Source organism: Pseudonaja textilis, chromosome 16 (genome assembly GCF_049901715.1).
Source record: "Pseudonaja textilis isolate UNSWEBS1 chromosome 16, rPseTex1.2, whole genome shotgun sequence".
NCBI classification, from domain to species: Eukaryota; Metazoa; Chordata; class Lepidosauria; order Squamata; family Elapidae; genus Pseudonaja; species Pseudonaja textilis.
In genome coordinates, this window is record NC_142005.1 from 1794847 (window position 1) to 1811062 (window position 16216).

The window sequence follows — 16216 nt, forward strand, 5'->3', positions numbered from 1 at the left end:
GGGCTTGAGAGAGGACTGTATCACTGAAGAGAAAACATTCTCCCTCATATTCCATCACGGGTGCACACACGCATATCCTCGTTCACACGTAAACCTCACAGCTAAATCTCCATGCTAGCAAGATGCAAGCAACTAGTTGAATGCACCTCTTTCCACCCCCTCTAATTTTTTATTTTATTCCAAAAAGATTAAAATGCAAAACCCAAAAGGGGAGGAAAAAAAAACTTTTGACAAAGGCAAAACAAAACTGGACAAGAACATTAAAACATGGGAATTAAAAAGGACAAAAACCCAAAACCCTTATTATCTCTCCTAGCTGAACCTTAACAAATCTATTGCAACAATCACAGCTCCCTTCCTCCTTCTGAAATTTTACAAGCTTCTACCTCTATTGCAGGGGTCGTCAACCTTTTGGACCTCAGGGACCACCAAACTCATCATTTTAAATCCCGCGGACCAGAGACCCTGGGAAAACCGCCCAAAAGTCTGCAGGAAAATTCCCCACCCCGGTTTCCTATCGATCGATCATTCTTTATTTGGGATCGCAGGATACCGTCTCCAGCTCCATTCTCAGGGGGAGAGAGGAGAGACTTTTGGCTTCATGCAAGGAAAGCAGCAGAAGCAGCAGAAGTCTTTCTTTCTCTCCTCCAAACTCCGCCAGAAAGGAGTCTTTGTCGGCGCAGCCTCTTGGAGCAGGAGGCCTTGCAGGGTCCCAAAGACTCATTTCTGGCGGATTTTGGGGGAGAGAAAGAAAGACTTTTGCTGCTTTCCTTGCGTGCAGGAAAGCAGAAGAAGAAAGAAGTGGAAAGAAGCAGCCCGGTGGCCAGGCGAGGCGCGTGGGGTGAGTGGGGCAAGTTCCCCCCCATCCCCCCTTTCCCCCCCTCCCCTCACTACCTCGTGTTGTTCGCAATGCAAGCGACGCAAGCCTTGTGTTCCCGCGGGCCATGTGGGCGTCGCAACCTTGTGTTCCTGCACAGCCTGGATTAATTGCTTTTAGGGGTGACATTTCTCTGCGGTCCACCAAAATTTTCCCACAGACCACCAATGGTTCCCCCCCGCCTCCCAATTGGCGACGACTGGTCTGTTGGCGCCCGATACTCCTGATTCACACAACACACAAAACCTGTGACTTGGAACTCAGCCTGGATTTAGCATGTCATGTGAACGGAGGGAATCCGGTTTGCAAAGCAAACAACGGACTCAAGAGGCTGAAATGGGGCCAGGAACCATTGTACAAAGCACCCCATTCTCTGTTCGCCTCGTTCCCCATGCTCCGCCCCAGAGATGGAAACCGCCAAGGCCGGTTTCCCAACAGACCGACATCCGAGAGGAAACCCAGTTCGAAATTTCCTGCATCTCGACTCACCAGGTAGTGCTCGTCCTGGAAGGCGTAATGCAACGTGGTAATCCACTGCCTGTCACCATGCACGAGGACATCCCTTTCCTCTCGAAAACAAGCCGTCTGGAAAGGAGACAGGAGCAGAAGGGGGCCCTGGGTTCAAATCTCAGCTTAGCACATCTGAGACCTCTGCTATCCAGGTGCAGAAAAAGCGCGCCGATGGCTCCTCGCCTTACGATCACAACTGGGACCGGAATTCAGGTTGTAAGCCAAGTGTGGCCATAAGGCGAGGACCATTCGCTGCTAAGTGGCATGGTCGTTAAGCAGGACATCATGTGGCTTGCAACCTTCCCCATTGTCTTTGCTTTGTCAGAAGAATCTGGTTAGGAAGGTCACAAGCACTATAAAGTATCGACATGAAAGCAATTCATGAATAACCTTAATGAATAGAATCACTTTAATAAACCCTAATTTTAAAAATAATTCTTAGGTCCTTGGTTAGGATTTGAGCGATTCAGTGTTCACCTGATTGTGAATCTAACTGTTCATTGCCCACAATAATCATAATTTACTCAGTGTACATGCCACGGACTCTTCAACGACACGGCATGTCTCACAACCAAGAAAGAAATGACAATAAATTTAATCTGGATTAAAAGAAGAGCAGCGTCTGTGTGTTTGTGTTTGTGTGCAAGCCAGGGTTGAGGTGCCCCCTTTCCCCGCATCTTTCTACAACCAACCAGCCCATCTGACGGATAAGAAAGTTTCTGGATTTAACGAAACGAAGGAATCAATGAAAATCAGAGCTGAATCAATGAAAGATTAGTGGCTGGAGATCCCACAAATGGCCCAATTCCGTATCTGTCATGTTCTTAACAATGGCACAAAAATGGTTTAATGCCGCTTTTCTCCAGCTGCTTTTCCGGGCTAGCCTAGGGATCTCCTGGTGGTCTCCCATCCGAGGATCTACCCCTAACTTGTGGAGATCACTGGCTTGACTTTGGCAAATGGGATCCCAAGGGAATCGTCACCTCGGTTCTCTTCAGCATTTCCCACTTGTGCAGGATCTTCATGGCATAGATTTTCTCCGTCTGCTTCATCCGCACGACGGCCACCTGGGAGGAGAGAGAGAGGAGCGGGGGGGAGCCCTTAGAATAAGAACACGGAATCATAGACTAACTGAGCCGGAAGGGGCCTTGTGGGGTCATGTAGTCCAACCCCTTCCTCAAACAGGAGACCCTGTCCCACTCTGGACAAATGGTTGTCTTGAAGACTTCCAGTGATGAAGCTCCCACAACTTCCAAAGGCAACTTCTGTTCCCCTGGTTAATTGTTCTCCCTGTCAGAAAATTCCTCCTTATTTCCAGGTTGAATCTCTCCTTGTTCAGTTTCCACCCATTATTATTCCTTGTCTGGCCTTCGGGTGCCTTGGAGAATAGCTTGAGACCCCCCCTTTCTCTCTGTGGCAGCCCCTCAAATATTGGAAGGCTGCTCTCCTGTCTCCCCTGGTCCTTCTCTTCCCTAGACTAGCCAGGCCCAGTTCCTGCGACCATTCATCGTATTTTTTAATCTCCAGGCCTTTGATCATCTTAGATAGATTCAGATTAACAGTTGGAAGAGACCTTGTAGGTCATCTAGTCTAACCCCCCCACCCAAGCACGACACCATGGTCCTTCTCTTCCCTAGACTAGCCAGGCCCAGTTCCTGCAACCGGTCATCGTATGTTTTAGCCTCCAGTCCCCTCATCGTCCTGGTTGCTCTTCTCTGCACTCTTTCCAGAGTCTCAACCTCTTTTTTAATAGTGTGGTGACCAAAAGTGGATGCAGGATTCCAAGTGTGGTCTTACTAAGGCTTTAAAGAGTAGTTACCTCCCTTGACCTCGATTGTATCCCTCTGTTAATGCAATTTAGGATTACATTGGCTTGTTTGGCTGCTGCTGCTGCTGCACACGGCTGGCCTCCTATTTAGCTAGACGTAGCCGGTTTCTGCAACCGTTCTTCATATGTTTTGGTCTCCAGGCCTTTGCTTGTCCTAACTGAACTTTTTCCAAAGTCTCAGGAATCTTTGCTCTATTGGGGTAACCGGAATTGGACACAGAATTCCATGTGTGGCTTGATCAGTGCAGTATAAAACGGTGCTAGCACTTCATGTGACCTTAACACAATTAACAATTAACCAGTGAGTAATTAGCCGGTGGAACAGGGGCTTCATCACTGGAGGTTTTGAAGAAGAGACTGGACAGCTACTGGCCTGGAATGGCAAAGAGTCTCCTGCCTGAGCAGAGGGTTGGACTAGAAGACCTCCAAGGTCCCTTCCAATTCTGTTATTCTGATAATATCCCTCTGTTGATGCAACCTAGGAGTTTTGCTTCAGTGGACCCAGATTCTAGCCCCTCTGCAAATACCCCAAACACCAGCAGTGGGAAGCTCTTGGTCAGTGTTTCCGCTTAGGACATTGTGTGAACCCAGCCAGATCGAATGCACAGTCCAAGGCCAGAATTGAAAAATGTGTTTATGGAGTACAGGGAGTTCTCAAGATATAACATCAATTTTTTGCCCGTATTTCTGTTGCTAAGCAAGAGGGTTAAGGGAATCGGGCAGGTATATATTTCTCTCTCTGGGCACAAGGAGAATGTATCTGCTGTGAACTCCGTGCTGGCAACAGGAAAAGCATCTGGCCAGTAAACGCTCCGCTCCATGAAGCTGCCCCGACTCTAACCCAATACAACGGATTATGGGATCATTAAAAGACAAAAAAAAAATGTTGCAAAGCAAGATGATTAAGCGAATCAGGCCTGAAGTTAATTTTTATTTTTGCCCCGGTTGATAAGCAAATCACTGCCATCATTAAGTGAAACATCCAGTCGTTAAGTGAATCCAGCTTCTGCTCATCGCTTTGCTTGTTGGAAGCTGGCTGGGAAGGCCATAAATGGCCATCTAGGATAATTCAAATGTCATAAATCATTGGCTAGTTATGCCCAAATTTTGATCATGTGACCACGCGGGGGGGAATGCTGTGGCAGTCATAAGTGCGAGGATCATTATTAAGTCACTTTTTTGTCAGTTCTGCAGCAACTTCGAACGGTCATTAACGGATAGTTGTAAGTTAAGGGCTTCCCGTAATACAGGTCAGGCTGTTGTGGGAATGCGAGGCTCTTCTGATGAAGCTCAGGGTACCCCAAAGTGCCTCCTGAGCCAGCCTGTGGCTTTAAGCCCCCCCCCCTTCCCCCATTTCTGGGGACTCACCTCCCCAAAGGCTCCTCTGCCGATCACCTTCAGGATCTCAAAGTCGTCACGACGCAAACTCAGCTGTTTTGCCCGGGAAACCAACGGAGAGGCTTGAGAGAAAGACATTAAAAGAAAACGAAAATAAACTTGTTTTATGGAGTCATTCGCCACAACGGCACCAGCGGAAAACCTGCTGAACAGGATGCATAAAACCAGCCGTTCTGCGTGTCAAGCTCGATCCGTTTTAAAACGTGGTTCATTTTCATTTTATTGTTTTCTTCTGTAGCCCGTTTGGTGCTTGGATGATTTGCGGGCAGCCCGAAGAGAGTGAATGCTGCACTGGCATAGGGAAACTGCCAGGCCCGGCTAAAATACGGGGGTTTCCTCCTAATTTTTACATGGGTTTTTTTAAAGCATTGCCTGTCGTCCCGTCCCCCAGCCCCGCATGATTAAAAATATTCATTCATAAACATTTTAGAATACAGCATTTTTGTCAGAGCATACTGTTCACAAGAAACAAAACCATAGCTAATACTATAATAAATATTAACCCGTTAACTATTAATATTAATAACTAGCTCTGTACTCTCTAACTCTGTGATTGGGCTTAGTTTTGGGGGAGGAAAATAAAGGGGGAAAATTCTGCCTCTGCCTACCAGCATCCATCGGTATTCATCTGGCTAGCGTCCTGTCACTGTGTGAGAGAGTTGAGGGCTGTTTGGAAACTGAAAGAGTATTTGCTGTGTGAGCAAGAAGGAGACAGCAAGGAGCCTGGGCGTGGCTTAGCTCAACTGTTCTATACTAAAGCTGCTTGGTGCTGTGAAACTAAAACCGAAACTGAAACTCCTCTCCTCTGCTTGTGTTTTGCATTTGGAAGAGATTTCTTTTCAGGTGGGATGGGGGAGTCGAACTCCTTAGCATCAGAGCGTGTTAATAATAATATAGGAAATACTCTAAATGCTCTGATGGTCATTTGGAAAAACCTTTTCTTAGTGAGCACCTAGAAGCCAAGAGGAACCTACGTACCAAATTTCAAATTTGTAGGCTTTACGGTTCTGGAGATTTTGTCATGATGCATGAGGGGTATTTCGCTTTTATATAGATATAATAATAACACATACATTCATAGCTCTAATGATATTATGATAGCTCCCATATAGTATAATAGATTTCTTTTTATGCTTAACTCATTCATATTTTAGTACCTATAGCAGCTATAGTTATAAACCATCTGTTTTAAATACATACATTCATCATTTTTCTTCCTCTAACTTCTATCTCTTGTCTTTAACCACTTGTGGAATCTATTCCATATCAGGTAATATTCTGAGTCTTCTTTCTTCTTTATTTTTAAGGTTAATCTGTCCATCTCAGCACATTCTAGAATGTTCCTAATTACTTCCTCATCTGGCAGGGTATTCTCATTTATCCAGTATTTTGCAAAGTTAATCCTTTCTGCTGTCAATATATGTAAAACTAAACAGTTCCTTTACCATAACCCCCTGGGATTATTATGCCCAGCAAATATACTTCTGGTTTTCAACCTATAGTTATTTTTTTTCCAGCCAGCTACTTTTCTCCCAATATTTTTTTTTCTTTTGGTGCAAGTCCACCACATATGAGAGTAAGTCCCTAGGTTATGGTTATATTTCCAACATTTTGCAGACAAAATGTCTGCCAAAGCTTTGTCTGCTTGACGTCATAAAGATAACCTGGTTATTGGATGTTCTGGCCTCACACAAATGCAAGACCCAGCTCTTCAGACGAACCAAGCAATATGGAACGGCTTTGCTTGTCGCTTTCTTCTGGTTTGTTTTCGCTTTTGTGGAATACCCAGCCTAGCTGAATATCCAGGGGATTGCCTGGTGGCCTTCCCTCCTAACTCGCTTTCAATTCTTAGCTAAATCTAAAGCTGCAAAACAAAGGGTTTTTCTCAACCTTGGCAGCTTTAAAATGTCCATGCTGGCCGGGGAATTCTGGGACTCGAAGTCCACCCATCTTGAAGCACCCCGGCCAGGGAATTCTGGGAATTGTAGTCCATCCTTCTTAAGGCATGCTGGCTGGGGAATTGTGGGAGTCAAATTCTGCACACTTTAAAGCATGCTGGCTGGCAATTCCGGCAGTTGATGTCCGCAGCAGCAGTGGGATCCTACCTGATCCACTACCGGTTTGGTGATCGCGCGAGTGTGTGCGCGCGCACCTAACACACGCGCACCTAATGCACGCAGCTTTCCCCACACCAGCTGAGGCCTGCAGTGCCGATCAGCTGAGAGGATAAAGGGCCAATCCTGCATTTTTCTCTTCTTTCTCCTCTCAGCAGATTGTTGGAGGCTTTTTTAAACGATTGGTTCGGCCCAACCGATAGGAATTTTTGCTACTGGTTCGACTGAACCGGGCCAAATGGGTAGCATACCACCACTGGTGCGCACTGGGGAATTCTGGGAACTGAAGTCCACTCATCTCCAAGCGGATGAGATTGAATAAACCTCGCTCTAACCACTAGGCCCTGGGGTTTTCCCAAAAGCTGGAGTAGTCTTGCCTGCTGCTCTCCTTTCTCCCCTGGGAGATGCTGGAAGCCCAGGAGCCGCGGTGGGAATTGTGGTGAACCAACCCATCCTCCGCCCTGGGCAGCCTTGCGTGTCCCGTCCCGCCTGGCTTGGTGAACCTGCTCCGACATCCAGGAGGCAGCCACCTCCCCACCTCCCTGATTCCATCAGAGCATGAAAGCCACTGTTCTTTTGAGAACCACAGCTTTGCTGGTTGCTATGGGGGAAAAAAACAACAACCCAAGGTTCTAGTCCTTAAGAGAGCCCCCAATGGGCCAAACCGCATTCCCAGAGGAAAGGTGAGGAGATCTTCATCACTGGAGGCTTTCAAGAAGAGTCTGGACTGCCCCCTGTCAGAAATGGTGCGGGGTTTCCTGCTTGGGTGGGCGGTTGGACTGGATGACCTACAAGGTCCCTTCCAACTCTGTTAATCTACGTACCTCTGGGGCCTTTGGGAGTTTCCTTGGCAAGTTGTTCAGAAAACCAACTCGGCCCCTTGGTTTGCGCCTTTCCCAGGTGAACAAAATGCACCCATACAGCCATTCCTGCCAATTGAGTCAGCCAGGCCTCGATAACACAAGGCAAGGGTTGGGTTTCAGCCTTAAGATGTGTGGACTTCAACTCCCAGAATTCCCCAGGCAGCTGTGCTTCAAGATGGGTGGACTGAGGGATTCTGGGAGTTGAAGTCCACGCACCTGTGGGAGATTTCCCCCATTTGCAGGTTCAGCTCCTGAGAAGAAACGAATCTTCGGCTTTTAACCCGCCACGCAGGGAAGGATCCAGGATCCCTGGTTTTCAATGCAGGTAGTCCTTGGACTTACGACTACATTTTAATCATTTATTTATTTAACATCCACGCTCTCCCCCCCTCCGCCCCCCCAGGTCTCACCAAAGGCAACACCCGGCGGCTTAGAACCATTCCAAATCAACTGGGGATTTTCCGTCGCTTCGATGAGGCGGGTGGTTGTTCAATGAGGCATGCCCAATTTTACGACCTTTCCGTCGCGGAATCACTTTAGTTACAAACTGAATCACGCGGTCGTTAATTGAATCTGGCTTCCCACCTTGGTTTAACTGGGTTGCCAAGTGCCCGAATTTTGATCATTGGGATCACGAGGACGCAGTGACAGTCGTAAGTCTGAGGACCAGTTGTAAATTACACACATAGAAACCAGGCCCAATAGCATTAACTGGGAGAAGGATCTCGGAGTCTTAGGGGACAACCAGCTAAATAGGAGCCAGCCATGTGCAGCGGCAGCCAAAAAAGCCAATGTGATCCTAAGTTGCATTAACAGAGGGATACAATCAAGATCAAGGGAAGTACTAATACCACTGTGTAAAGCCTTAGTAAGGCCACACCTAGAGTACTGCATCCAGTTTGGGTCACCACACTATAAAAAAGATGTTGAGACTCTGGAAAGAGTGCAGAGAAGAGCAACCAGGATGATGAGGGGACGGGAGGCTGAAACATACGATGAACGATAGCAGGAACTGGGCCTGGCTAGTCTAGGGAAGAGAAGGACCGGGGGAGACAGGAGAGCAGCCTTCTGATATTTGAGGGGCTGCTCCAGAGAGGAGGAGGAAGGGGGTCAAGCTATTCTCCAAGGCAGCCCAAGGCCAGACAAGGAACAGCAGATGGAAACTGAACAAGGAGAGACTCAACCTGGAAATAAGGAGAAATTTTCTGACTGTGAGAACAATCAACCCATGGAACAGAAGTTGCCTTTGGAAGTTGTGGGAGCTTCATCCCTGGAGGCTTTCAAGAAGAGGCTGGGCCACCATCAGTCAGAAATTGTGTAGGGTCTCCTGCTTGGGCAGGGGTTAGGGTTAGGGTTAGACTAGATGACCTCCCAGATCCCTTCCAACTCTGCTAATCTGTGAAGCCTTTTCCAATGCCATTGTAACTTTGAACAGTCCCATAATGATAACGAAGAATTGCTGGTTCCCTCTTTAAGAGCGGGGTGTATACAGTGCCAGGGTTCAAGCCAGCTTTGTTTTACAGCTTTGCATTTTGGACAAACCCTTGATTAGTTTGTTCAGGGAGTCCTCAACTTACAACACACAACATTTGTGGTGCTAAGTGAGACAGCCGTTAAGTAAGGTTTTTGGTCCCATTTTGCCACGCTTGTTAAGTGAATCATTACAGTTAAGTTACTAACCTGGTTGTTAAATTGAATTTGGCTTCCCCATTGACTGGTCAGAAGGCTGCAAAAGGGGAACCGTGTGGCCTTGGGACCCTGCAACCGTCGTCAGGACATGCCAGTTGCCAAGCATCTGAATACTGATCGTGGGACCACAGTTGTTAAGTGTGACAAGGGGTCACAAGTTACTTTTTCAGTGCACTTGTAACTTCAAAGAGTCACTAAACAAACTATTGTAAGTCAAGGAATCCCTGTAGTTTTGCACACTGTGTAAAGGTAATGTATTATTTATGTAATCTATCTATCTATAAAAGCGAAGGGCCCCTCACGCACCATCACGAAATCTCCAGAATCGTAAATTTGGCACACATGTTCCTCTTGGCTTCTAGGTGCTCACTAAGAAAGGATTTCTCAAAATGACCATCATTAGTTATTTATTAGTTATTATTTGATATATTATTATAGTTATATATTTGATTATTTGATATATTATTTGATATATTATTATTAGTTATTATTTGATATATTATATAGTTATTATTTGATATATTATTATTACTAACACGATCTGATGCTAAGGAGTTCTATTCCCCCTTCCCACCTGAAAAGAAATCTCTTCCAAATGCAAAACACAAGCAGAGGAGTTTCAGCAGTAAAGCAGCTTTAGTACAGAACAGTTGAGCTAAGCCACACCCAGGCTCCTGGCTGTCTCCTCCTTGCTCACACAGCAAATACTCTTTCAGTTTCCAGACAGCCCTCAACTCTCTCACACACTGACTGGACGCTAGTCAGATGAATACCAATGGATGCTGGTAGGCAGAATTTCCCCCTTATTGTCCTTCCCAAAAACTAAGTCCGACCACATAGTTTCGTAGCGAAGCACGGGGATCCAGCTAGTCACCACCTTATGCGGTAGTGCAATTAGGACACAATCATTACAATAACCATGTTATACAAATTAAACTGGAAAATCAGAGAAAGCCGGAGCCTCAGCTGACCCTGTGAAGCCAGGAAGGAGAAATGAATGACTGAAGGAAGAGCAATGCGTTGAATTTTTTAAACAAAAGCATTATTTAAAATAACTTCATTTTCCAAAAGCATTTTAAAAGACATTTTATCCATGCCATGAATAATGTAGGCTACCAGTAACAAGTTCACAGCAGCTCTAATTGAAGGAATTTATTTGGATAAATCTTATTTTGGGTGTGGCTCACCATTTGAGCTTCTTAAAAAGCTACTATGCTAATATTGCAAGGAGATGAAGACTGAGTTACCTGCATGGGAAATATATATGTATGTATGTATGTGTATATATGTATATATATGTATATATATACACACACACATATATATAAGCAGTGGCTATGCCATTTCACCTCACTGGAACAATCAATAGCTTCTTTTTGCATCTGCAGATCGTGTAAAATGCAAAGTTTTAATTGATCTTAATTAACTGACTTAATTGATCTTAATTAACCAAATTAACCTCTTCTATAACTCTCATTAATTTTGTTTTGATTAAACTTATTTGGACATTAGGGGGGGGGGGGGGGGGGGGGGGGGGGGGGGGGGGGGGGGGGGGGGGGGGGGGGCTGACAGAATTGTGTTTTTTTTTTTTTTTTATATATGTTTTTTTTTTATTTATTTTTTTTTTTTTTTTTTTTTTTTTTTGTGTTTTTGTGGGGAATTGTGTTGAATAAAACATTTTGCAAATACAGGTAGTACCTTAACTTACAACAATTCATTTAGGGACTGTTCAAAGTTACAATGGCATTGAAAAATGTGACATAATCATGTTTATACTTAAACCTGTTATCTAATACTTGCTTGACAAATAAAATAAATAAAATAAAATAATTTTTTTTCACACCTCTGACCCCTGCATCCCCCTGGTTATGTGATCAACGTTCAGACCAGGGGTCCTCAAACTTGGCAACTTCAAGTCCAGGAATTCCTCAGCCAGCATCGCTAACAATTGCAGTGATTCACTTAACATCTGTGGCAAGAAAGGTCGTAAAACGGGCAAAACTCACTCGTTCAACAGCTGGCCTTGCTTAGCAGTAGAAATTTTGGGCTCAATTGCAGTTGTAAATAGAGGACTACCCATATGAGTCAAACTTACAAAACTTCAAAAGGATTTATTGGAAGTTAACATGTCCGGCACTGAGAGATATAATTCATTGTCACCCTTGACCCTGGTTTTCTCTCCACCCCCTGGGCGTATCGTAATTCATATTCTCCAATGGGACACCTCCCTAGCCCAGAGTCATCCATCAGGCTCTCCAGGTAGAATTTTGCAAGGCAGAAACTTTGGACAACTAGAAACTATCTTTGAAAAACTATGTATGGAATGCAGTTTCAGTTCCCAAGCTGCCGTACGGCCGCCCTCTCCCTTTCTGTTGGCAACTTTAAAAAGACCAGAGGAATATTTTATGAGTTGACAATTAGCATCTTCCTGTGTGTGTTTTGGTTTGACCAGAAAAAAAAACCCAACGCTTCCCCTTGGAAATCCCACGTGGGGAGAGAATGAAATCAGCTCCTTGCAACACTCGCTAACGGTTTGTTGTCGTTGTTGTTGTTTATCTGTGGTGGTTGTTTATTTTGCTTATGTCTTGCAACTCAGTTGACATAACCTGCTTCATCCAGGTCAGATCAAGGTGCACCAGGTGTATTCCCATGGCACTCCACTCCCAATTTCCTAGGGTTTAAGGTCTGCCACCTGTCATGCCCCTGTCGGAGTCTGACTCCGAGAAGGAAGACAAACAGCTGACAGGAAGTGGGAGTGCGGCTTCGTTGGCTGTGGAGGAAACTGGGGAAGGGCAAAGTCTGGCTGGGCAGAGCAGGGAAGAGGTAGAACAAGGGAGAGGTAGAACAAGGGAAAGGGAATTCAGAGGAAGACCCAGGCCCACCCCCTCCTCATCCTAGGGCATGCATGGAGGGATGGAGAAGGGAGCAATGTGGGTTGCATGGGTGGCTTACGGGGGAGGAAAGGGCACTGATTCCCTTCATTAGCTGCAGCTGGGGACAGAGTGTATAAAAAAGGCAAGCTGTGTGCAGCCGGTTGTTGGGAGCAAATGGTATTATCTGGTATTGTCATGGCTTATCTGTGTTCCTGGTGTCTTCCCAACTGTGTGAGTTTTACTGTGCTGTCAAGATTGAAATTCTTGCTCCTGTCCTGCTAAACTAATAACTTCCGTTTGGCTTGATTGGACTTTAAGTTACAGTTTGTGTTCACCCTGTTTTGGACTGAATTTTCTGCAGTCAAGGAGAGTTTTTCTCCAGCCCAGAAAGTAACCTGGACATTGGGGGCAAAGTTGGAGATAATAAAGGGACTCTTGATTATTTGACTGTGTTGTCTTTGTGCCACGCCCCTTTGGGTCTCATCACACCACCTTCAACACTAAAAGAGCCATTTGGACCAGTGGTGGGATTTAAATATTTTTTACCACCAGTTTGGTGGGTATGGCTTGGTGGGCACGCTTTGCGCGCATGCCAAACGCACACTTTGCGCAGGCGCAGAGGCGTTCTAACTCGCCTCCTGCAAGCCTGCACGATCCCAGTTGGTTCAGCAGCTGCCGCGCAGCAAACTCGTCTGTGCCCCGCAAAGCAGCTGAACTTCAAATTTAGCGGATAAAGGTGAGTTTGGGAGCCCGGGCAGGTGGGTGGGCCCAACAGCTGAGTGGCGGAGAGAACCGGTTCGGTCTCCATTGCTCATCGCTGCTACAGGCTTGGCAGAAACCAGTCAAATACCACCAGTGATTTGGACCCGTTTCCCACAGAAAACACCGTAAGCCTCAAAACCGGGGGGGGGGGCAACTTGACAGCACTCCCACCCTCTATCACATGACCCACCCACCCAGGTTTTGTGGCTCTGGGTGTTTTCTGTAGGAAATGGGTCTCTCTCTCTCTCTCCCCTCCCTCTCATTTCTGTTTTTTGTGTTTTATCAGCCATCGTCCAGCCAGGGGTGGGATTACCCAACAGGGAGCCATAGCAGAGGGCCCAAAGAGCTGCATGCGGCTCTAGAGCCGTGGGTTACTGACTAGGATAAATCTGATTTCAGGGGACGGAGACAGATGAACAAGAGTTGGAAGGGGCCTTGGTGGTCATCTCGTCCTACAGCCGGTCCTCGCCCCTTACGACCACCCCTGAACCCAACCTTTTCTGTTGCTGAGCGAGACAGTTTGTGAAGTGAGTGTTTTGGCTCCATTTTACGACCTGGCTTGCCACTGCGGTAAAGCGAATCACCGCAATTGTTTAAGCGAGCAACCCCGTTGTTAAATGAATCCAGGGCCCACCTTGAACTTCGCCTGTCAGAAGGTCGCAAAAAGGGGAATGGCGTGACCCCCCTCCCGGGACACCGTCTGCGACCATCAATATTACGACTCAGTTGCCCAGCCTCCAAATTTTGATTGCATGGTCATTTCACAGTCGTAACTGTGAAAAACGGTCCTAGGCTGCTTGTTTCAAGGCTGTTGCAACTATGAACGGTCACTAAATGAACTGTTGTAAGACCTGTATTTGCCGGTATGAAAATACATCGCTAGAGTGGGGTTTATCGTATTTTTTAAGCTAGAAAATGAGTCCATTCCAGACTCAAAAAAAACAACAAAAACAGCTATGTCCCCCCCCCCCAAAAAGGGGTTAATTTGCTGTGTGAACCTCATTGAGTTCAGCTAGTGGTTTGGCAGGTAGTCCTTGAATTACGGCCACATTTGTTCCTGAAACATCCGTCGCTAAGTGATGCAGTTGTGTAGAAATGAAAGGCGTGGCCAATACATTGAATAATACCTAATAATGCGTTGTGGCCAATTGTGCAACCTTTCTTGCCACGGTTGTTCAGTGAATCAGGTACAGATTAACAGAGTTGGAAAGGATCTCGGAGGTCATCTAGTCCAGTGGTGGCTAACCTTTTGGGGCTCCTGTGCCAAACATTGTGCGTGCGTTAGGCACGCACGCACTCACGTGCCAACACCCAGAATGCAATGCACCCCCTCCCCACACCCCTGCGCATGCGCGCGCAATCCCACCGGCCACACGAGCCCCTTACCTGCATTGCACCTCATAGCTGATTTTCAGCCAATTGGGGGCCTTTTTCGGCCTCCAAGAAGCTTGGAAAAAGTCTCTGCAAGGCTTTTCAGGCCGAATGATAGGCCGTTTCGTCACTTCCGGTATTACAGGAAGTGACGAAACAAGCCTATTATTCGGCCTGCAAAGTCTGCAAAGGCTTTCTCCAAGCCTCCGTGAGGCACGCACGTGCGCAGTGAGATAAGTTTGCCTGCGGCTCACGTGCTGGCAGAAATGGCTCTGCGTGCCACTTGTGGCATGTGTGACATAGGTTTGCTATCACGGATCTAGTCGGACCCCCCACCCACCCAAGCAGGGGACCCTACACCGGTGATGGCTAACCTCTTCATTGTCGCCTGACGAAAGTACGTGCGTACATGCATGCCTGCACCCATAATGCAATGCGTGCGTGACCCCCCCACCCCACTGCGCATGCGTCTGTGATCTCCACACCCCCACACGCTGCACATCTCTGCGCATGCGTGACAGATGCCTGACAATCAGCTGGCTGGCGGGAGGTGTGTGCGCATGCGTAGATCTGATCTGGTGCAACGGCATCCGTGCCATAGCTTCGCCATCATAGCCCTACACCGTTTCTGACAGTGGGTAGTCCAGTCTCTTCTTGAAAGCTTCCAGGGGTGAAGCTCCCACAACTTCTGAATAACAGAATAACAACGTATTAACAGAGTTGGAAGGGACCTTATAGGTCATCTAGTCCAACCCCATGCCCAAGCGAGAGACCCTACACCATTTCTGACAGGTGGCAGTCCAGTCTCCTCTTGAAAGCCTCCAATGATGAAGCTCTCACAATTTCTGGAGGCAACTTCTGTTCCATTTGGTTGATTGTTCTCATTGTCAGGAAATTCCTCCTTATTTCCAGGTTGAATCTCTCTTTGAGTCACTGCAGTGGTTAAGTGAATCATACAGTCATTAAGCGAATCCAGCTCCCTACTCTGCTCCCCGGCCATTGACACTTAGCTCGTCAGAAACTGGCTGGGATACGCGCAAACGTCTTGTGACCTTGGGAAGCAGCAACAGGAATAAATACACACCGCTTGTGAAATGTCCAACGGTCAGTTTTTTTTCAGTGTCATCGTTATAGTCACTAAACGAATGGCCGTTAAGTCGAGGACGACCTGGTGTGCCGGGTCTTGTGAATTGGGATCCCGGCTGCTCGACTCTCAATTCCTTCCAAAGGGATCTTGACGGACAACTCGACTCACGCCCAGGCAGGCCTCCGCCAAACCAGCCAGGTGGCATTCCTCCGGGAAATGAGCTGGGTGGGGAGCGTGCTGAGATCGAATCCCAGGCTCCCCAGAGTGTCAAGACTTCTGGGTCATGGCCCTGCCCCTCCCACTCCAAAACAGCTGTTGGGTAGGGTCCTGGGTGCAAATGAGCAGCCTCTATCCCATCTTTCTGGTTGCATCATCGCCAGTTTGGTGAAGAGAAGCAAAACTCAATTCGATTTGAAGACACGCTGGCGGAAACTTTGGCCCCTGAACTCAGAGGGTCAGAAATTTCTTATTTCACACATGGTCCAAATTACTAAATCTCCTTATTTTATGGTTAACTAGCTCGATCCCCGTGCTTCGCTACAAAACTGTGTGGTCGGGCTTAGTTTTGGGGGAGGAAAATAAGGGGGAAAAATTCTGCCTCTGCCTACCAGCATCCATCAGTATTCATCTGGCTAGCGTCCTGCCAGTGTGTGAGAGAGTTGAGGGCTGTATAGAAACTGAAAGAGTATTTGCTGTGCGAGCAAGGAGACAGTAAGGAGCCTGGGCATGGCTTAGCTCAACTGTTTGGTACTAAAGCTGCTTGGTGCTGTGAAAGTAAAGGTGAAACTCCTCTCCTCTGCTTGTGTTTGGCATTTGGAAGAGATTTCTTTCCAGGTGGGGAGGG

The 16216-nt window shown here is 46.9% G+C and overlaps 1 protein-coding gene across 1 annotated transcript in view; it reads right to left on the reverse strand.

Moving 5' to 3' along the window:
• LOC113447466 (serine/threonine-protein kinase MRCK gamma) overlaps positions 1 to 16216 on the reverse strand; it is a 98370-nt gene that overhangs the window by 62455 nt on the left and 19699 nt on the right. Inside the window, 3 exon segments of the mRNA XM_087913775.1 lie at positions 1367 to 1462; positions 2371 to 2454; positions 4584 to 4675. Of these exon segments, the coding sequence (XP_087769901.1) occupies positions 1367 to 1462; positions 2371 to 2454; positions 4584 to 4675 (272 nt within the window).